This window comes from Actinia tenebrosa, unplaced genomic scaffold (assembly GCF_029948245.1).
Source record: "Actinia tenebrosa isolate PJP-AT-01 unplaced genomic scaffold, QUT_ActTen_1.0 PGA_scaffold1__47_contigs__length_23844297, whole genome shotgun sequence".
NCBI classification, from domain to species: Eukaryota; Metazoa; Cnidaria; class Anthozoa; order Actiniaria; family Actiniidae; genus Actinia; species Actinia tenebrosa.
In genome coordinates this window covers 4,941,519-4,962,899 of record NW_028292578.1, presented here as the reverse complement: position 1 = coordinate 4,962,899, position 21,381 = coordinate 4,941,519, and the positions used below count along the sequence as shown (strand labels likewise).

The window sequence follows — 21,381 nt, the reverse complement described above, 5'->3', positions numbered from 1 at the left end:
CAAACACGAACTAAAACACGAACTAAATCACTTGGAATCCCAATCGATTTTTATGAAGAAGAAGTCGTGTGAATTAGGGACATATGAAAGAATGCTGGCTACCCGCTGGCTACCTACCTAGCCTGCGAGAGAAATTATACCGGCTGAACCAGGCTAAATGTACCTAGTCTTATTTTAATTCTTAAGCTAAAATATAAACAAATATATACTAGTAAAAGTAAAATAAACAAGACAAAAGAAAAGACACCTGATTTGTTTGTGCGACTGTTGTTGACTTTATTCATGACAATAGAATTTCCCGCCGTTTTCTGTGCAAAAATAACTGGTGTGTTCTAAGCGTAACAAATGTCAACCGATTAACCAATCAAATACCACGCATACCACTCATGTGACTGGTGTGATGTGTTTTTAACCAATCACACACTTTGTTTTTGAAGTCTTGTTCATTTCTACACGTGCTCGGAACAGCGTTGTTGCTTTCAACTCGCCAAACAAAACGTTTCCACCCGTAACTAGAGTCTACTTCCATCAGTACTCTTCTTCCTCTAGAGAAGAATTTAAAATTTTCATAACAGAGGATAAATAATGTACTGCTCTAGTGGTATGCGGTTGAACAAAACATTAAACGAAGATTTGGAAAATGTTATTTTCGATTTCCGTGAGCGACTGAAGGTCAAGAAGGATTCACAAACTATAGCTTCACGACAACAAAGTTTGGGCGAAGATTCACAAGCTAAGCAAGATATAAGTGAAACGCCTTTGAACACGTTTATGTGTCCAACTTGTGACCCATTTAGAACTTCTCAATCTTATGATACACTAATGGAGCTGATAGGACAAGGCAATTTGATCAAAGAAGCTGTTCGACTTATAAAGAATGCCAGACAAGGTAAACAATTGAAACGGCTTACACCAAGCAGATGATGAATGGCTTTTGGTCAAATGTTGTTGTGAAACTTGGAAAAGTGGCAACGAAATTGGGTAAAAATGTCAATCATGAAACGAGGAAAGACTTGTAAAAGGAGAAAGCGACAGTGGAGAGTGTGTTTAGCGGCGAAGACCAAGAATCATCTTTGTTTACTAACTTGTGTTCGAATACACGCTCATTCATTCGAACACTGTTTACTATATACAGTAATAATGAAATATGAATAATTTATTGGATATGAATGGAAATATTTCTCAATGTATGGAATGATTGTATGGAATGCTTTCTGAACTAAGGAAAAACAACGAATTTTGACTGTGCGTGCAAAGAGCGTATTTTGAGAACGATCCCTGCTGTTGATATAGTGTGCATGACGTCAGATTTAATTATAGCGAGCGCCCCATTGACTCAGCTAAAACATCTAACGCGAATAATGTCTTCTAGATTACATCAATGAATTCTAATTAGAATGATACTAAACGAATGTATCAGAATTATAAATAAAAAATATTGACAAAAGGATACTTTTGTGCACTGTGTTTGTTGTCTTGAGAAAGGCTTTAGACGAATTGGAGGGGGGAGGGGGGGGGGAGAGGGGGGAAAGATATAAAAGCAGGGGGCTAAGCAGACGTAAACTATAATAGTTGTGTTTTTCTATATCTATACGGTTAAACTTACATTTTAGGGGCAAAGAAGCGATTTTTATATTTTTGCTGTGAGAGGAAATAAAGTTTGGACCTCCTTTTATAGGACTGGTGATGAGCGGTTGGTTGATAAGGAACGCCTGTCTGTTATTGCCCATTATTGCAGTTCAAAACATGAACAAGCTTCCAAAACTTATCGTATTCGACTTGGGTAAGAGGTTTAGCTTAAGCAGGAGGGTTTATTTTACTTTGGGACTGTGACTAATAACTACAAGTGTTCTGTTATATTTTCGTTCCGGTTTGATAATAACGAGTTTCCAGTCAAAGGTCCAGTATTAAAGAAGGTCTTACAGATTCCTTCTCTTTTAATATAGTACATACTAGTATTACTTTAGTTTTGGTTTATACCATAGAGTGTTTTTTCTTGGCTGTGAAGAACTAGTAAGCATATTGAATACATATTAGTAAATAGAACTGTTATTTATTATGAAAATTTTTTAATTTTTTTGATCAATTTAAAAAAAGTTTTGAATTAATTTTGTTTGCAGTTTTCCTACGGTTATAAAAGCATTGTTCAATACCTAGCTGTGCGTATATCCAGTTCTAAATTCACTTTTCGGCCATATGCCACGTGCAACTCTTATGCTTTTTTCGTGCTTATATATAAGCAACTTCCAATACCTGTATCCAGAACTGGATATCAACATGCTTAGCACAGACTATTCCTTAAATTGATTGATTGATTGATTGACTGATTGATCGTTTGATAATTAGGAGTGTATATGTGTAATTAGTAATCTGTCTAACATTGTAGATTTCACCTTATGGCCATTCTATGTGGATACACATGTTACACCACCCTTCTCCATAACAAGGTAATAATAATATAGTTAAAGTGCCACTACAATGAAATTTTAATTTCTCCAATTCTTACTATTTTTAAACACATGCTAGAGTACTTTACAAAAGAAGAAAACTGGCATTTTTCATTTCTTGTCAGCTTTTTTCACTATCAAAGGTCTTTCAATCCAGGAAATAAAAAAGCAAGTCAGAAATTTGATGGTAGGGTACTATGGCAGTGGCACTTATTTTGTCAGTACTTTTTTTGGTATTGGTATCAGCAGTTGTAAGGTGGATACAGAGATAAATATAGCTGGAGTATATTGTAGGTGCCGTGCATCCCTTCCCATGGGAATAAAAGGACAAAAACTTGGTCTCCAAGTTGGTTGACATGACAAAAGACTGTTGTTCATCATTACCACCACTACTGTTTTCATCTTCACTGTTATCATTATAACAATAATTTTATCTATAAAATGCACAAATCTAAAGATAATGGCATATCCGGCCTGCACACTTTTATAGAAATTTATGAATAATCAAAATATTTACCTTTGTTTTCAGAGCTGGTGTTGCAGTTGACAAATATGGATATAAAATAGAACTTTATAAAGAAGTAATAGGCATTTTAGAGTGGCTAGAAAACAAATCTGTCAAATTAGCTTTGGCTTCAAGGTATATCATTATTTTGATAGGTGTTCTTCCTTTGAATTGAACATTGACTTTACAAAAGGACTGTCCCCAGGTGCCACAGGGTCTTTTCCTCAAAACCTCTTCCTCTAGTGCTTAACAGTCTTAGTAGTTTCTTATTACGATATTTATAACAAAAATTGCAATTTGCCAAAAGGTACTTTGAATTTTAATGATTCTTGAAACAAAATCTGGGCAGATCCAAGTAAGGGCACAGATAGATAGCTTGTTGAATTGTACAATCATCAAAAGAAGGAACCAAGGGCAGGAACTGCTCGCAGGGTACACCCTTAGTACATTAATAAATTAAATTATTTTTTTCTTTTGATAATAATTCTAGCAAATGTTTATTATGGTAACTTATAGTTGACATTAAATGAACTCAGACATTGTATATTTAGCATGTCCTTGTCTTTAAGACCCATGCTCCTGCAGCTGGCAAAGAACTCATCCAAATTTTAGATATTGAAAAATTTTTCCATTACAAGGAAATCTATCCAGGTTGTAAAGTAAATCATTTTCAAAAGTAAGTATATTTAGTGCTGCTTGCAATAGTCCACTTCACAGTTCCCATTACCATCTTGAAAGGTAACTGAGAATGGGGGTTCACCTTGCAATGATAGAGACATGAAAAATTGCCCAAGGTACTGTTAAAAGTCCCAATCATTTCAAGGTCACCGCAGTTCTTGCTTTGGCAATGCACATCACTACTGGCTGAGAACCTGTGGAAAACCTGTGAAAAATCTCTCTGTATTTTAGAAATTTCACAGGTTTTTCACAGGATTTTCACAGGTTCTCAGCCAGTAGTGCATGCAGCCATGGCTAGATCTTTCAAGATGGTGCAGATAACCATGAAGGAGACTATAAATAAATGATAATAAATAAAAATTGATTTGTTTCTTGTCATAGTTATATTGTGATATAAAGATATACACAAACAATTTAAAATGTTTTGATTTGTATAGATTTATGCATGACAGTGGAATAGCTTTTACTGATATGCTTTTCTTTGATGATGAAGAAAGAAACATCAGGGACATCAAAAAATTAGGTATTGTGTAATAATTGTGTAGATCATCTTTTTATTTGAAAGATTAAATAATTTGAATCCACTTCATAACAATACTAGCTAGACTTTAAAGACAGCATATCAAAGCCTACTAAAGTGCAAACGCTATATCCACGAAACAGTACTTGATTACTCTATAAATAGCACTAATTTGTACTAAATAAAATTGTACTATTTAATGCAAGATAAATTTCAGGTACGACTATACAAAATGGCACTATTAAGGTTAGGTTATTTTTAGGTTAGGATTAGGGTTTCAGGATGTTATAATCAATAATCAATAATCTAATAATGCTATTTCATGTAGTCTTACATGAAGTACTAACCTTATATATTTTAGCCTCATCTTTGCATCATATTTACCGCTACCTACCATCTATTTCACCCCGGCCTGCTCTCAGTCTGACCTCTAGCTTAGCTGGTAGAGCATCGGTAGTACTATTCCGAAGGTCGTGGGTTCGATTCCCAGCGAGGTCGGAAATTAATTTTTCCGAATTTAGTTCCAAGGGCTTTCGCCCGGAATAACCTCGTTCCCAAGCACTATAACTTATCTATATTTCTAAATCTTCATTATATTTAGCCTGTTTTACAAGTTGTTTGTACTCTATTTTTTTACACGTAAACATTAATCAATGACAGCTTCTTCTTGATGCTTTTCTTCTAGGAGTAACCTCTCTGCATGTTCCACATGGCATCACTATGGCATTAGTACAAGAAGGACTTGAATTACATGCACAAAACTAATATATATTAACATAATTATATTAAAGTTCATTTATTCAGACATAATTTTATCCCACACCAGTGAAACACAGCCAATCAGAATGCAGGAAAGTGGTTGTATATTCAGTTGTATTTTACCATTTCTTCACATCAGGAATTGCAGTGTTATGAATTTCATGATTTTATGGCTAGGTATATTTTCAATTGTTTGGGATGAAATAGTTATATAATGCTTTCTCATGGCACACCATAGAATATCCAGCTTGTAACTTGTATTTTCCTACTAAACACACACTTGCATGAAAGCTCATGCTTACGCTAGAAAATACAAGTGACTCCTGGGATATTTCATGGTGTGCCACTCAAAACAGTCATATAAATATCATTTATTTTGATCTGATCACAAAGAAATAATTTCCTTGAAAAACATTTTAGTTTCATTTCTTGTCACCTCACTACTCCCCTGGAGTATTTTATCAAATCATTAGATTGCCAATCAATAAATTGATATTAATCGATAAAATTAATGAACTAATATCAATTAATATCAATAATCAATGATTAGTATGATTTAAAAAAAATTAAAAAACTCATTAATAATTCATGAAGGAAACACAATAGAAATCATGACCATGAAGGAGGTTTTATATCTGATTTAAAACACTCATTAATAATTCATAAGCTTATGGTCCAATTGGAGCCACCATACACGTCACGTGCATGAACCTTTATACCCGATAAAGTCCTCTTCATTAGTATTCAAGTGATTTTATATAAAGACCACTCGAATACTATGAGGATGACTTCATCAGGGATGAAGTATGCATCCAAGTTTAGATGAAGATATAGAGCTTCATCAAGGTCATAGTCAACCCTAATGATCTTTGACTAACGTACCTGTCTTTGCCTTGGCACACAATACCCAACGTTTGGGAGCTTCTATTGAATCTAGTTGCGCATGCCCGTGACGTCAAATCTCTATCGAAGTATAAAAATCCATGTTCGTGACGTTTATGGTGACTCCAGTTGAACCAAAATCTTATAAATTGTTCATGAGTGTTTTAAGCAGTTCAAAAAACTCGTAGATTGTGTTTTATCAGGTATAAAAGCACTCGGCTACGCCTCGTGCTTTTATACCTGATAAAACACTATCTACGAGTTTTTTAAACACTACATAGATTCGCCTTCATTTGCATAAACTTTAACTTGGATTTTCTTTCAAACTTGGTTCATTTCGTAAAGAATTCGGTATAGTATGAGAACATACATCAGGAGTTTTTTAAGCCGTTTAATAAACTCGCAGATCGTGTTCTATCGGGTCTAAAGCCACTCGGCTACGCCTCGTGTTTTATACACGATAAAACACTCCTGCTCATTTATTAAACAGTACTTATAACTGTGGTGTGTTAATCTTTATTTATTCATTCAATCAACAGGAAAATTTCTTAATTATTATTATCTATTATCAACTTTTATCACTTACTATTTAGTATCAACAACTATTAATAGTTACTATTAGACATTTAGACTATTAATAGTTATTAACTATTTTTTACTAGACATTTCATCCTTTGATACACAAATAATTGTATTATATAAATATTATATGTAAGAAATTAGCTTTATTAGAATTAATATTTTTTCCACCAAAACCAAATTTATTGGTGTAGTGCGAAAACCATCTCTTTTAATTAGGAAAACAATAAACCTTTTAAAACATGAAATTTCACAATGTTAAATATAGTTATTGAATCATACAGTACAATACAATATCCTTTGCACAGCTTACATTTGCTGTGACTTAGAACAAACGTACAGGAAATGGTCTTTTTTTTACAGAAATATACTAGATTCCACCCTGAAATAGTGACATAGAAATGACAAAACTGAGATGCCGTGAAGCCTGTGAAAATTGATCAGCAAAAAATAAAAACATGCTGCCATTGGAATAAAATAAAAATATAAAACCCATAAATTATTGTGTCACTGTTATCAAGAGCAGTATTAGCAACGTTACTTTTTCATTTGGTAGCCTCGAAATCTATAAATATCAAGAGAAAAGGTGACACCTCAGTTTAGCAAATTAATGTTCTTGATTTTCAGATTGGGTAATATTATTTTCTTAAATCAGCTTGGTATCACTAACACATTATTTTATGCTTTGGCCAAAATTTATCCTGGTCAACTTCAAAGGAGCTGTTGTCTACTCTGGCCAGCTCCAATCCTGGAAAAAACAACAAAACTGACTGGTTTGTCAATTATTATTCCTTGCACATGTCGCAAGTCAAAAAGGCATTGCTTATCAACATTTTGAGACTTGATTAATGTTTGCAATCAGACAAATTTAACCTTGTTCTAGTGTGAATGCAATTTGCAAGATAAAAAATTGGAGACCATTTTACAAGAATTTTTAATATACCCAGCCTCGTTATCATGGTGAGCACTAAATTGAGGCAAAGAATGCCCTATTCTCTACTCTCCCATAGCCCATAATGCTTTGCACCTTGGTGGTAACCAATCAAAAAACTGTCCCAAATTGAAACATTCTTCAATTGAATATATACTATACCTGCTTTTATCTGTACAATACTGATAATCAGTTTTATCAAGGGGTTTGGTGTTACAGAAAATGTATTACAAAGAAGTGTTTAAAATTTACTTTAAACTTCTTCAAGCTTCTACCTCCTTTTTTTTACTTCTTCATTTTATCTTTGGATACCAAACAAGGTATTTTTAACAATGTCTGATCAGCCTTCAGCAAAACAAGTGCATTTCCTCCCTCTGGTTACCCCCCAAAGCCGCAAAGTATCATGGGTATGGGAAAGTAGAGAATATCTCGGAACCTATACCACAATTTGATCGTACAAAGTATCTCATGTGAAAGAGCAGATATTGTTCTATAAGAATCAATAGCATCATGTTTTGGGATTCAGCTCCTAGACTACAGACAAATTTTGACAAAAATTGAACTCGTAAATGATCACTACAAACTAGGTCCTGATATTAGATCGTTTTGATTTTATCAAACCCATTGAAGAATGAGTATGAACTCCCTAGTTAGAAGATAGAAGCTGTCATTTTTTGCTTATCAATGAACATCTTACATCTGCTCCTGTATTGCTAGCCAACTGTAACAGTAATAAATTATGCATTTCCTGAACCAGTTATTATTCACTGTCACATCTGATGAATAGAACCTTCTAGTTTAACATCGTAGAAAGAGCACTTTTGGTATGAGTGGGAAACATAAGTTACTGACTCACAGCATGTACAAGGTGTACACAACATGTTGTACCCCACCCATAAGAAAACCATTAAGTAATATTGTTTGTTATATTTGTTTTAATTCAAAGTTTATAGGTAGTAGAGGTCAATGTTGGCATCTTGCAAACAACCAGACTCCCTTGCACACTTTCTTTTGTTCAGTTAGTTAGCACCAATTGCATTACTATTCTCATGAGGGAATACAAATTTAAATAAGGAAGAAAATTTGAAAAACCACCTTGGTAGTGGAAGTCAAATGAAGCCATCATGCCAAAACGTCCTATTGAAGAATATTCCTGTCCACTTGTTTGTTTCTGAAATACACAAAGTATTTGTGTTTTTGTTTTGTTTCCTATTGAATTCATACTCCTGATCCAAGTGCATCAAGGAATATAGAAGACATGCTTTGTTAGCACGAACCGGAAGTGTTAAGACCGGATGTGTCAATCTGGCTTCTGCATACCTTACACGCTGATCATGAAATTTGCGTACTTGTATTTTCAAAGATTTTATCCACCAAACAGTTAATTGCTTGCTTCATTACTTCGTTGTAGCCTTCTCCCTGCCGTGAATTTAATTCAAACCATCCTAGAAATCCATTTTTTACGCAAAATCGGTCTAAAGCTTCGCGACTTTCGAACATTTTTCCAGGACCGATCCATTCTATTGGTTTTCCTCGCCTCGATGTAGGAATATTTTCAACAATTAGAACCATAGGACGATCACCAGTGTTAGCTTCTTGTATTTTCTGACTCCACTTTAAAGTGCTACTTAATCTAGAGGGGCTTTTAGGTCCCCAAAATACTAGTGCACCAGCACAATTACGGCAATAAATTCCAGTCATATTCAGAAACCTCTCGTGTTCGGCGACATCCCAAAACTGCAATTTAACGCTGAATTCTTTCTTCTTTACGGTGTCTTTCCACTTTAGAAAGTGAATGTAAAAGTCTACGCCGATTGTTGGTTTGTGGTAAAAACTTAAAGGACGTTCATGAATGTAGTCAGCCACGAAACCACCCTTCTTACCAAACCCTGTGTAATCCCCAACACACATAATTTTGAACGTGTAGTCGCTCTTCTGGGTTTTCAAACTATTGAAATAAGCTTCATCTTGTATACTTATCGCCTCAAGAGTCTTCATTTCTGGTTCATCTAGTTCATTGTCTTCTGGCGACCCATTATCAACCTTATCGTTTTCAGAGAGTTCTGCTTGCGCCTCTTGTTCTTCCATAATTGACAATCTTACTTCGCGTTGTTTGGTAATCGTGGGCTAGGTAACTTGATACGTGTCCAAAATTCCTGCTAGCTGTCATCTGATTAATGATTTTCATGTAATACCGACACCAGTTATATATAGCGTATTTTTCTTTGAATAATATTTTTCAAAGATGCAGTCTTCTGTTAGACGGACGTCTAGCGTTCCATGAACACTGCTCCTAATGGTAACGATTGTAATACTATTAGAAAGATATCTTCGTCATATTATGCATATTCATCGCCGATACGAATATTATTGCCTTTTACTGCATGTACTTTCACTCCTTGCAACATTGAGATTTGCATAAATATAACATTATGTCATGCATCATAAATTTTATAAACCAGAATAATCACCGAATCATGTGACTTGAAGAGCAACTCGAAAACGAAGATACGAAAGGAAAAACGAAAAAAAAAAAAAAAAAAGAAAAAAAAAGAAAGAAAAGAAAAACATAGATAATGAAAGAAAAAAACATTAAAAAAAAATTTTCCATCTTTTAATTTGAATCAATACTTTAATCCATACAAATCTTTCCCAGAAAAAAAAGGAATTAATATGCTCTTTTTTTCTTAAAGAAAAGCTGAAATAAAATGCTGCGATGATTAGGTATCAACAATACGATCATTTATTTATGTCATTAAAGAACTAGGCCAATTAGAAAATAAAATAAGTTTCCTTTTGCTTGTTTGTACATTATTTCATCTAATGAAAAAAATTGACTCAAACTGCTAACAAATTTAATATATCTATCATTGGCACATGTAAGAGTTTTATTATTTTTAACAGTTTTCATCTCTTTGCAGCTTTAACCAGACTATTATATAAACTATAGCTCATCCCAACACCTTTGGAATGGTAAAAAATTGCAAACACAGTATAGGTTGTGGATTATTTATACTAAATGACTGGAATGCCCAGAGAACTTTATATAATTATTGATATTTTTGGAAAAACTACAAATTTACAATTCATTCTACCCTTTTTCTTCTTTTTACCTGATTCATAATTATCCTACTTTACCATCTCATCCTACTATTGGTTGATCAATCTGGTTCTGCCATTTCAAAACGAGTCTCTAGCTGCGTTGTTATACCTTCACTGTCCAGGGATTTCTCAGGAAGATCTCTTTTGAAAAAGTCAGTAGTCTTAAACAATTCTGGTGGCTGCCAAATTGCTGCTTCCATCTCAGGTGGCTTTGTGGGAGGAATTTGTTTTTTCTTAATAAAAAACATATAAAAACTGTGAGTCACACAGATTCAGTCAAACATGAACCAACCCATTTTAAGCAAGCAGTTGTGGCAAATAAGCAAAGTTTCCGCTTATAACATTTGGTGCAGGAGAAATAAAGTTAAACATGGAATATAAAAAAGTGATTGGGTGATGTCAATAAAATTATGATACTGAATCTGCTCTCTCTCTCTCTCTCTCTTCTGATTGCCATAACTGATCATAACTGATTTAAACTTTGTAAAGGCTAGTTAAGAACCTGTCATAATAATATATTATAAGATGGGGGAGGGCTGATGCCCTAAATGTTTTAGATAAGTACGTAGTGGATTAAAATCTATAATTCAGTTTAAAACCTCCCTAAAGGTATGTTGTCTTTTTTTTTTTTTTTTGCAGTTCTTTGATTGATAGTCATTGATTTAACAGATCAAAAACAATTTTCCGTGTGATACTCTGATCAAAACACGCGGGATGTTGAGAGAACACGAGAGGAGCGTAGGAAACCACGATGCGTAGCAGAGTGGTTTCCAGCTTCTCGAGTGTTCTGCCAACATCCCAAGTGTTTTGATCAGAGTATCAAACATGGAAAACTGTTTTTGATTTGTTTTATGACATAAAAAATGTGCGAAAAGGTCGAAAAAAAGCAAAGTATAAGTAAATTCTCCCTACGTGCCATCTTATTCAAACTGACCAATGAACGCGCACGATAGTTTAAAATCTGACAGTTGCAATACTTGCACACGCTAAAATGACAATAGCGTGTTTTGATACTCTCATCAAACATGGTTTTCGACCAATCATAGCGTGCGTAGTATCCCAACTATTTTATAAATGCTAATCAGCAAATGAGACATTCAAACTTTATTGGCCATACTTGAATGATAATGGTAGTAAGGCAACTTTACATGGTACAAATTTTCATCACAGCTGTTGTCAGGGCTGTCAACCCCCAAGATATTCAAATCTGGAGAATTTATAGGGAAGGGAAATGACGTCACAGGAAAAAAGCGTGTGAAAAGATGTCATTCACTTTGTAACATTTGATGTGATTGGTTTATTTCTGACCAATTAGATTATCGCTTAAGGTTACAATGGCCTGCTTGCAATAACAGTTTAAGAGGAATGTTTTGATTTTGTTAGCGATGTAAAATAACGCAAACAACGCAAAATAATTGGAATTTTATGGTTGTGAAGGTCGAGTCTCACAAGAAATGGTCTTTAATCTAAATGGTCTTTAATCTCTTTAGTCTAAAATGAGACTTTAATCTGGAGATCGGGAGATACTGTCCAAAATCTGGAGACTCCTGGTTTATCCGGCTGCCATTTACAGTTGTAAGCAAGTAAAAAGTTTGATTTACGAGAAGCAATTCCTATTGTCAGCATGTTGCACAAGACAGTTGTTAGGAAAAGTCAAACCATGTAAATTGGCGTATACTGACCTGCATTAGATTGAGATATGGAATTGCATTCAACACTTTTTTGATGGAATGACTTCCCAGCTCCTCTTCTGCTTTGTCTACTTTCTCTTCAAAGTCATCTACACATTTCTTTACTTTCTCTATAAAAACCTTTAATAAAAAGAATAATAATTTGATAATAATAATAATAATAATAATAATGATTTAATGTTTCTATTGCGCATGTTCCATTGGAAGATGCTCACATGCACATTACAAACATTATATTACTGATTTACAATATGTGATAAAAATAGGATACAATCTAAATAAACAAATAAACAAATAAACAAATAAATAAACAAATAAATAAATAAATATAATAATCAATTATAATGCGGAAAATGCTTTGTTAAAAACATAAGTTTTAGGTATTTTCTTAAAAACTTCAACACTACTAGCATTATGTATTACTGCTGGGAGCCCATTCCACAGCGTGAGCCACTACTTCAAATGAGCGGTCGCCTAGAGTAACTAGAGTTCTGTTTTTTTTTCCAGATTGTTCTCCCATCACAAAACCTGACTAGCTAATTTCCTCCTGTGAATCAATTAGCTATGCCCTGATTTTGATAATCCAGAAGTTGTTTCAGGGTACTGCAGAGGAAAAAACCATTGTAATTGTGGCTCTATTGCTTGTAAATAAATATGAAAATATTTTAAAGTATATTTACCTCAAGCTGATCAATCCGATTAAAAATGGTTGGTAAGGCTTGACACTTTGCACATAGCTCAGGAAGTAACACGAATAAAATTTGTGATGAATCATTGCGGATCTAAACAGCAATAACATTCATTAAATTCTGATTTCACATTTTTTAATAAAGTCAACTTTTCTCTCCTTTAGAAGAGGAGAGATTAGAGCCCAAAAATTGCACCAACTCCTTTCAGAGTGGTGATATAGTGTTGTTGATCAGGTGTCAGCAAAGCAACCCTCACATCAGATCCTTGAATTGCCGCTCTACCCCCGATAAGGACGTTAATCGTAACAATGGGGCAGTTTAATATATGTCTACAGGAATAAAGGTAATGCGTGTGGGATGTTTTATCTTTACGATATTAAAAATGGCCAAAGAGCATGTAACAGATCATAAGGGGCGTAACGTTATTCCAACGTATTTCTAGGATAATGTAGGATAAATTATTCTTAACATAACAATAATTTTGCGAAATATTTTTACTGTGACTAAAAATGTGAAGCTTCGCGCACGCGTATATGGTACTTGAATGACGACACGTTTGAAAGACTGATATTCGCTTTTCTTACGGTATCTGCAAGGTGGGAAAACTCATCCAGATTCGCTAACATCTCCTCCATACTGTCCTCTAAACCTCGGGTCTAAAAATCGGAGAAAAAGAGGCAAAAAAGCTTGAATAAAAAAGCTTTAAATCTTAAAAAAACAACACTGGGAAATTCAAGTCTTTAAATGCTAAAGCGTAAATGAACGCATTATTTCACTTTTTCGTTTTGAAAATTACCTCATCTGTTATGTCTACTTGACAGTATTTAGAAAAATCCTCAGCACATTTGCACAAATCTAGATTGTTTTCGATCTGCATTTTCACCCTTGTGTCGTCTTCTGCCATTTTGTTTTAGTAATTTGGTTACGAGCCACCGCTGTTAACAATGCCCGTGGGCACTAAAATGCCAGTTTTGACAATTTTAAATAAAGATATCTAAATCAAAGATTGTAGTAGCTCTGCCAGAGATTATTCACTATTATTCATTAAAGGAGTTTTTAGAATATACGTATTTTTTAAGTCGGAGAATTGTGTGATTTTACCCCAGCTCAGAATTGGGTTCCCTGTTTTGTTTTGTACAGCGGTAATCCATCGAAGAACGTCGAGGAACGTTTGTAATTCTTTTTCAGTACTTCATACTTTGTATAATTTTTCATCAGGTCGTATCAACGACCATCTTCTCTTCCAAGATGGTAAGTAAGCTGTTTTAAGTTGACATAACATTTCTAGTCTTTATTTCTTATTCCATTTTTGTCCATTTATTTATAGCCTACGATTGGCAAGAGTTCGAAGATGCTACAGCACATCAACTATAGAATGCGGTGCTCTCTACAAGATGGCCGCGTTTTTATAGGAACTTTTCTTGCTTTTGATAAACACATGAACATTATTCTTGGAGACTGTGATGAATTCAGAAAGGTTAAACCTAAAAGCAGCAAATCACAAGAACGAGAAGAAAAAAGAGTTCTTGGTTTAGTTCTTCTTCGAGGAGAGCACCTTGTATCTTTGACAGTTGATGGACCACCACCTTCAGACGTAAATATCATTAACTTGACATCATTTATATAACTATTTATGTTTGTAATAGTAAACTTGTTACGACAAGCTAATTTTCAATTGATAATCTATAACATGTAGTAATTGCTAGAGAGGGTGATGGTTAATAAGGTAACATTTGGTTGATCGAAGGAAAAAGCCAAATCATTAGGAGCGAATGCAGCACCTGGACCTGGTATGGGTAGAGCAGCTGGACGTGGTATACCAGCACCTATAGTACCTACTATAGCAGCACCTCCAGGTAAATTATACTGTATATCAGACTGTATATGGCAAATGACCAAATAGTAGATAAGTTTATAGATTGACAGAGAGGGTTGATATTGAAGTGCTGTTATGTAGCACATGGAAAGAAGCAAAAACTCTGGCTTATTTGATTAACTGAAGTGGATACATTCTATTATGAGCTAAATGCCATTACAGAGTTCAAAATAATAGCTGATAGTATACAATGTCTAGCCTTAGCACTTGTAAAGCCAAATGCCACATTAAATGGTCACATGTTAATCAGTTTGATATGGATGGTCATCATGTCTGGCCATTGAACAGCTGTTATTTTTTAACCCCACATTTGGTTGATCATGTTATGCAAATAGCCTTGTTGATGTTATGCATTGTTGTGAATGAGAATGACTATAGTGCTATAGTGTACATATTGCATACACCTATTTAGAAAAACATTATCATCTCCAAAGACGATAGGTGATAATTCATTCTAAGATGGAAATGGTTTTCTTAACTACGAACAACATCCAGTCAGTCTTAACACTAAGGTCTAAGGAGAATAAGAATCAGAAACACAATTCATTCCAGATGTTCTTGGATCTTAGAATGACCTTTCCCCTATTCCTTTTTACCTATTACCTATCGCCTCTGGCGATGACAACGTTTTTTGAAATAAGTGTATACAAAATCATGTACTCTGCTAAAACAAGTGATGTTGATGTTATGTCTTGTTGGGATTGAGAGTGGCTGTAGTGTTATGGCACATCTTGTATACATGTACCCCGCTAGCAAGGAAGTTAGAACGAGTGATGTTGCAACTGACACAGAACACAGTATGATTGAAGTACAATTATTATAATATTATTCTCAGGCAATAATCCTTTCTTCACTCCCCAAATCAAACCCTGGTCTGTTGGCACATGCTTTTTTAAACTGACATTTTCTTTGTTTTTAAAATCCATTTAATGAGGTTTTTGCTGTAATCCATATACTTATCTTAGTATGGTAATTTTTTTAAGGTTTGGCTGGTCCAGTAAGAGGAGTAGGAGGACCAGCACAACAGATGATGACACCACAAGGCAGAGGAGGTATGATGTATTATTGAATAATACTGCTATCTTCCATCTTTAAATACATGATTTGAACCAAAGCCAATATGAAACATTTTCCTTTGGGTGGTCTCTCTTCTTCTTTGTTAATTTTTGGTTCTTGATGTTTTTATTTTCTTTTTTTAGCACCTCCACCTGGTGTCCCCCCAGGACCACCAGGTATGATGAGAGGGCCTCCTCCACGCATGGGAGGACCACCAGGTTAGTGACTGTCAATAGTGAATTTTAATAAAAGATGATAATATATAAAGAAAGTTATTTAGCATTATACTGGACTCAAATGAAAACATTGCTTTTGATTATGGAGAAAAACTGTTAAAATGTATTTGGTGTATATATAGTACAAGCCAGAAGTTTTTCAGGGTCCTCCACATATGGGAAATGGACCAGCTCCGTAAACTCGCTCTGTTCGTTAGCATGTGCTTAATTTATGCAAGAAGTAGACCCTGCTCGTATGTGGGGAATATTCTTTTGTTATACCTTGCTTTGGTAGAACCATGCTTTTGTTTGTTGTAGATCAAGCAGGACAGCAGGGCGGTAGAGGTGGACCTCCACCTGGTATGCCACAGGGTATGGGACCTCAAAGTTTAATGGGTAGAGGTGTACCACCTCCAGGCATGGTACCTCCAGGAATGCCACCACCAGGAATGAGAGGGCCACCAGGACGAATGCCACCTCCTGGTCTTATGGGTAGAGGTAATGCAAAACACTATATTATTAGCATATAACCCTCTTCTTTTGATCACATTTTTATCACTTTGATGTAGAACTTGCATAAGGAATATTCAAACTGAACAAAATCAAAAACTCTGCAGTGAAAGTTGAATTTTACATATGGCTTTGGTTTATGTTTTTGAAAACTTAAGTAAAAAATTAAAAAATTCTGTAAGAGAAGAACTATTCCAAACAAATTATATTAATCTTTTAAAATTCCCTCTTACAGAATTTTTTCTTTTTTGGTCAAAAAGAAGGTTTTTAAAAAATTTCACCGTCTGATTCTGGAGTTATGATTTTTTAAATGACATTTTTGATGGCATAACAAGGCTCTTGGTGTTGTCTTAGCAATGTCGTATGTCATTTTTTTCATGTTCATTGTGATCTTTGGTTTATGGTGTTTGGCTTTCTGGGTTTATTTGCTGATATATTATTAGCCATATTATTATTTTTTAGTTCATAATAGTGAGTGTATGTGAAGGTACGAAACACTTTCCAGCCTCCTTAAGTCCAAGACTTTAAAACTTGGAAACTTTGTTTCATGGTCACCTGAGTAAACTCAGGAGAGGTCTATTACAAGTAAAAGAGCTGGGCTCATAATAATGATATATGTATGTTATACATTTTAGGGCCACCACCCGGTATGCGACCACCACCTCGATAAGTAATGCAACCAACAGTCATCATCAGCCGCGACCAATCATCTCCATCTAAACGAAAAGGAACCTACAAGTCTTCCATTGCTTTCAATTTTACTCTCTGACACTAGACAGTTTTAGTCCTCTAGTGTTTTAACTTTTGAACCAAAATGCAAACATGTATATTTATATCTGTGATAATTGTGTAATACTGCAACACAAACAAGCATCAAGTCAAAGTTTTCATTTAAATCTATCTATTAAGTTATAGTGTGACAAAGTATGACCACATTTTGATGTTTATTTGCATACTTCTATGCACTAAATTTCTCTACCAACAGAACTTTTACATGCCTAATTTGGTAAGACCAGCCAGCTTAACATCAAAATATGTTTGTTTAACAGACAAAAGCCAGTGCAAATACATATGGAGGGTCTTATTTTAGCACATGGAGCTGAAAACTGACACTTCATTTACCGTTAACCGTAGATATTACTCATTTTAGTTTTGGTTAACAAGTCTTTTCTTTTGATAACAGTATTGCTATTCATCATAAAATATGCCTCATATACCATTATTTCTCATGCTACCTTCCATAATTTTTTTTTATTAGTATGCCTCAGGTTATTTCTCTAGATAAAGTTTTTTTTATTCAAACATCATGTACATAATTGTCTTGTAAGATTGATTTAATAAATCTGTACTGTTCAAGAAAGGCTGTTTTTTTTTTGTACATGATTGATCCCAGTATATGTTAGTTGTTATTGGGATTCTGCCCCCTTCAAGTTACATAATATGCACCAATTTCCAGCCCTCTCAAAATCCCAGTACCCATCCCTGATAAGCTTATAAATTACAGCTGGTCATCAGTCAAATCTTTATATCAAATTGAGCTGATCCTCGCAGTATGTGAAGCAACTTATTATGCAGCTGCAAATTGAAAGACTCGAAATCGAATGGGATTTGAACCCATGCCCTGGCAATTCTGATGCCATGCTCTAACCACTGAGCTACCACTGAGGACACATTAGGTGGGTTTATTGGCCCGATAGGAGAGATGTGTATGAAAATATATATGAAATATATATTTGTACTGCGGTTGTAATGTATCGAATTGAGCTGATCCTCACTGTATGTGAAGCAACTTATGCAGCTGCAAATTGGAAGTGATCAAACGGGATTTGAACCCATGCCCTGGCTATTCCATGCTCTAACCACTGAGCTACCATCTTTGCAAGAGACGTCAAATCTTTGCCTTGGTCATTTTTACCTGTAATGTTGAGCCAGAAACAAGGTATGACTGAATACCAACTAATTTTGTTGGTAATCATGGCTGGTGACTGGATCAGTTGTTATTTTGAGCCTTGTATCACTTAAGAACTCAAGAGTGCATATCATATATCAGTGAAAAACTTTGTAAGAAATTGCACAAATTATTAAGCTCAGTAGACCAAAGACCTACTAAACTTTGCACTAATTCTTATAATTTTGTTAACTTTTTTCATGGACATAATTTATGGTACAGTATGCACTCTAGTAAAGGCCAGACAGACAAGGATGTCCTTGGTGGGTGAAGCCCTGTATTTTGGGGTTTTTCACCAGTTCATTTTTAAGGAATTCCTGCATGTTTTCACCCAGGTTTCCCATTGCATCGGAACAAAAAATGCAACACCACCAAGAAAAGACAGATTTTATTGACTTGATAAGAATATTCATTGACATACATTAATTCATTAGAAATATCAAGGATAACTGACAAGATGCTGTCAAAGTGTCCAGTACTGCTGTCCTTCATAATTCTAATGAAACATTTTGTTTTTATTTAGCCATGTTTCATAATAATGTTACATGCTGCTAGCAATTTATCACGTGCATTTGTTTTGACTGAATTAGCTAAGTAAAATATTATGTATCGATAATGAATTTAGTGCAGAATAAATTTTGATAATAAATATTTACAAAATGGAAATGTTTCACAACTCTCTTCATTACAAATAATTTATATCATAACTATGTTAATCTACTCCTGTTGATGGTCGTGCCTTTAATATTAGCCTTCCTTTCTAAAAAGATGAATTTAAAGAAGAAGAAAAAAGTCTGCAGGGTCTGGTTTTACAAAGGGTAAATAGCACTATCAGCCAGATACATCTTATCCAGTGGAAAATTTTATTGGATAACAGCATCGACTTATCCACTGAATAAGGATTTATTTGTTGGATAGGGCTATCCAACCTTCATACAACCAGGTCCAAAACAGTAAAAATTATAGAAATAAAACTTGATGGATGGAATGATCTTGAAGTCATTTGCTAGCATCTTAGTACTGGGACAGTTAATAAAATGATTTTTTTGTAATAAAATAAACATCTTAAAAAATATTATACTGCTGATAACTATAAATTTGCCTTTCCAAAGTTTGAGGGTAAAAATGGTGTACAGGATATCAAAACTGTAAAAGCCATCTCCAAACCCAGCCACACAATTAGTGTTACGTGAGGTATATACTCCAAAATATCTATCCTCTACTACACCAGGTTGTTAACTTGTCTCCCTTTGCACTTTGGAAAGGCAAATTTTTGCCTTCAGTGTTTACTTACTTCATCACAAGACATGTTGTAATCGTGTAAGACCAACTTGGTTCTAGATATAATACTAATATACTTTTAAAGTAAATAACAAAGACAAGGATTTTATTATTGTATTTTGTAAATTATTGTTCATCATGAGTCTTCCCTGTAGTTCAGAGAATTTCCTAGTTGCTTTCATCAAGTAACATAAGCTAAGATTATGATATTTCCATAAACGATGATTTGTAGTTTTGAATGTTGTCTATTAGCACTTATTTGCAAAGCAGGCTGTGCACTGACATCATCACCATGCTTTGTTCAATAATACAGGCACAGTTCTTGACCAATCAGAGTGGACATTCTAATTTATTCTAATCTAATACGTTTACCACTCCTGGGTGGATGGCTTGATGCCTAAAAGGCCTTGTGGCACAATTGATAAGGCAGCCGGTTAGCACGGGCACTGAAGTGGATTTGTTACGTCTGCCTTATGCAGGGGTTATATAGTGAAGACAGACGGGGCCTACAGTTTTAAGTCCTTGTCCGAGAAGACTAACCGAGAGGCCTAACCATTTGCCGATATAATTACAAAGGCAGCACCTTCTCCTCAGTTATTTTAAGACCCTGAGTGTTGGTCCGGCCAAAGCTTGAACCACAACCTTTCACACAATAGACCGACTCTCTTACCAACTGAGCTATCTGGGTGGCGGTTCTTTCTTAGCTATACAATAAAATCATTGATCAAAGGATACATGTTCGGTGCCACTACTCTCTTGTGAATTCCACAAAAAACTAAGACAATCAAATTACAGCAACTTATGGTGAACAGCTTATGATACCACAATGAATGCAGGATAGATCCATGCTGAAAAATAATTCATATATCAAATACCACAGATGTTAGATATATAAGAAGCCAAGTTGAACTTTTAAGTCCAAATCCAAACATTTAGTAGGTTCTTTCATCACAAAAATGGATAACAATGATTCAACAATAAGTAGTTTCATAGATAAATCATAGCAAGAATGCCAACAAAATATGATGTAACTGTAAATATTTGTCATTATTTTTGACTACAAGACTACGCTTAGCCTGATGTACTGATGCACTAGTAAATAGTTTTATTATTTGCATTTCAGAACATTAATATTGTAGTAGTGGGTAGTTCTTATGTACATACATGTATAGTATGTAATACTTACATGAACATCGTCTATTATCAAACCCCAGGCACCAAATAACGCTAACATTGACGAAGTAAAAAGAACAACTATAGAAAAACGAAAAGTTTGAGCAAATGATAAGAAAATGATAAAATAAAATAAAAAACAAGCTTTACTTCTCCATCTTGTGGTCGTCACAGTCAGCGATGCAAGATATTCTGTCATCCTACGTTCGAAGGCTTTCAGATCTAGAGATAATAAAACCTGGGATCATTAATGCAGGCTGCATAACCCTGTTAAACTAAAGTTTTTTAACACACCTTCTGTCACATCTGTCGGGTTGTAAAAATCCTCCATCTTGTTTTGGGATTGGTAATGCGCATGCGTGGGGCTGTTAACACAGGAAGCCCAAGCAATAGTCTTCTGTCTTAAAATAAAATTCTTAAAAACTATAGATTCATAAAATTGGACATATCTTACCCTTATGCCGTCGATGATAGACTTTAACTTCGTTTTTAGTGGGATCTTCTAAATTTTAGAGATAAAATTCAAAAATGCACAAGAA

At 34.6% G+C, this 21,381-nt stretch overlaps 5 protein-coding genes across 5 annotated transcripts; 2 read left to right on the top strand and 3 right to left on the bottom strand.

The window, feature by feature from the left end:
• Positions 1-1,740: 1,740 nt before the first annotated feature.
• Positions 1,741-6,859, top strand: LOC116299550 (magnesium-dependent phosphatase 1). The gene is made up of 7 exons (XM_089032986.1): positions 1,741-1,783; positions 2,387-2,447; positions 2,977-3,087; position 3,167; positions 3,522-3,628; positions 4,068-4,153; positions 4,836-6,859. Exons 1-7 carry the CDS (start codon positions 1,747-1,749, stop codon positions 4,913-4,915), a joined length of 483 nt encoding a protein of 160 aa, XP_088889112.1. The 5' UTR covers positions 1,741-1,746; the 3' UTR covers positions 4,916-6,859.
• A 427-nt stretch (positions 6,860-7,286) lies between these two features.
• Positions 7,287-9,705, bottom strand: LOC116295105 (ras-related protein Rab-38). Its single transcript, XM_031702835.2, has one exon. The coding sequence runs from the start codon at positions 9,387-9,389 to the stop codon at positions 8,634-8,636; it is 756 nt and encodes a 251-aa protein (XP_031558695.2). The 5' UTR covers positions 9,390-9,705; the 3' UTR covers positions 7,287-8,633.
• Positions 9,706-10,139: 434 nt separating this feature from the next.
• On the bottom strand, positions 10,140-13,687 carry LOC116299536 (biogenesis of lysosome-related organelles complex 1 subunit 4). Its single transcript, XM_031708206.2, has 5 exons — positions 13,580-13,687; positions 13,368-13,439; positions 12,775-12,876; positions 12,086-12,214; positions 10,140-10,636 (listed from the first exon to the last, which is right to left on the bottom strand). The coding sequence occupies exons 1-5, from the start codon at positions 13,685-13,687 to the stop codon at positions 10,463-10,465; spliced, it is 585 nt and encodes a 194-aa protein (XP_031564066.2). The 3' UTR covers positions 10,140-10,462.
• Positions 13,688-13,894: 207 nt separating this feature from the next.
• LOC116299554 (small nuclear ribonucleoprotein-associated protein B) lies at positions 13,895-17,800 on the top strand. Its single transcript, XM_031708229.2, has 7 exons — positions 13,895-14,034; positions 14,111-14,377; positions 14,531-14,639; positions 15,643-15,711; positions 15,859-15,933; positions 16,249-16,428; positions 17,076-17,800. The coding sequence occupies exons 1-7, from the start codon at positions 14,032-14,034 to the stop codon at positions 17,108-17,110; spliced, it is 738 nt and encodes a 245-aa protein (XP_031564089.1). The 5' UTR covers positions 13,895-14,031; the 3' UTR covers positions 17,111-17,800.
• Positions 17,801-18,759: 959 nt separating this feature from the next.
• On the bottom strand, positions 18,760-21,229 carry LOC116299542 (nuclear envelope phosphatase-regulatory subunit 1). Its single transcript, XM_031708214.2, has 6 exons — positions 21,137-21,229; positions 20,993-21,064; positions 20,856-20,923; positions 20,405-20,517; positions 19,683-19,737; positions 18,760-19,148 (listed from the first exon to the last, which is right to left on the bottom strand). Exons 1-6 carry the CDS (start codon positions 21,171-21,173, stop codon positions 19,101-19,103), a joined length of 393 nt encoding a protein of 130 aa, XP_031564074.1. The 5' UTR covers positions 21,174-21,229; the 3' UTR covers positions 18,760-19,100.
• Positions 21,230-21,381: the final 152 nt, after the last annotated feature.

Bases quoted from the DNA above. Each gene is read 5' to 3' on its own strand.
- LOC116299554 (XM_031708229.2), top strand. The intron at 14,640-15,642 runs GTAAATTATACT...AATTTTTTTAAG, and splicing joins TACTATAGCAGCACCTCCAG to GTTTGGCTGGTCCAGTAAGA. The intron at 15,712-15,858 runs GTATGATGTATT...TTCTTTTTTTAG, and splicing joins GACACCACAAGGCAGAGGAG to CACCTCCACCTGGTGTCCCC.
- LOC116295105 (XM_031702835.2), bottom strand. From the start codon at position 9,389: ATGGAAGAACAAGAGGCGCAAGCAGAACTCTCTGAAAACGATAAGGTT.
- LOC116299542 (XM_031708214.2), bottom strand. From the start codon at position 21,173: ATGGAGGATTTTTACAACCCGACAGATGTGACAGAAG. The intron at 19,738-20,404 runs GTATCCTTTGAT...AAAGTATATTAG, and splicing joins AGAGTAGTGGCACCGAACAT to TATTATATCTAGAACCAAGT. The intron at 19,149-19,682 runs GTAAGTAAACAC...TCATCTTTTTAG, and splicing joins ACAACATGTCTTGTGATGAA to AAAGGAAGGCTAATATTAAA.
- LOC116299550 (XM_089032986.1), top strand. From the start codon at position 1,747: ATGAACAAGCTTCCAAAACTTATCGTATTCGACTTGG. The intron at 2,448-2,976 runs GTAATAATAATA...CTTTGTTTTCAG, and splicing joins CCACCCTTCTCCATAACAAG to AGCTGGTGTTGCAGTTGACA. The intron at 3,629-4,067 runs GTAAGTATATTT...TGATTTGTATAG, and splicing joins AAAGTAAATCATTTTCAAAA to ATTTATGCATGACAGTGGAA.
- LOC116299536 (XM_031708206.2), bottom strand. From the start codon at position 13,687: ATGGCAGAAGACGACACAAGGGTGAAAATGCAGATCGAAAACAATCTA. The intron at 12,877-13,367 runs GTAAGAAAAGCG...ATTGCTGTTTAG, and splicing joins TTTCCCACCTTGCAGATACC to ATCCGCAATGATTCATCACA. The intron at 10,637-12,085 runs GTCAGTATACGC...TTTTTTATTAAG, and splicing joins CATATCTCAATCTAATGCAG to AAAAAACAAATTCCTCCCAC.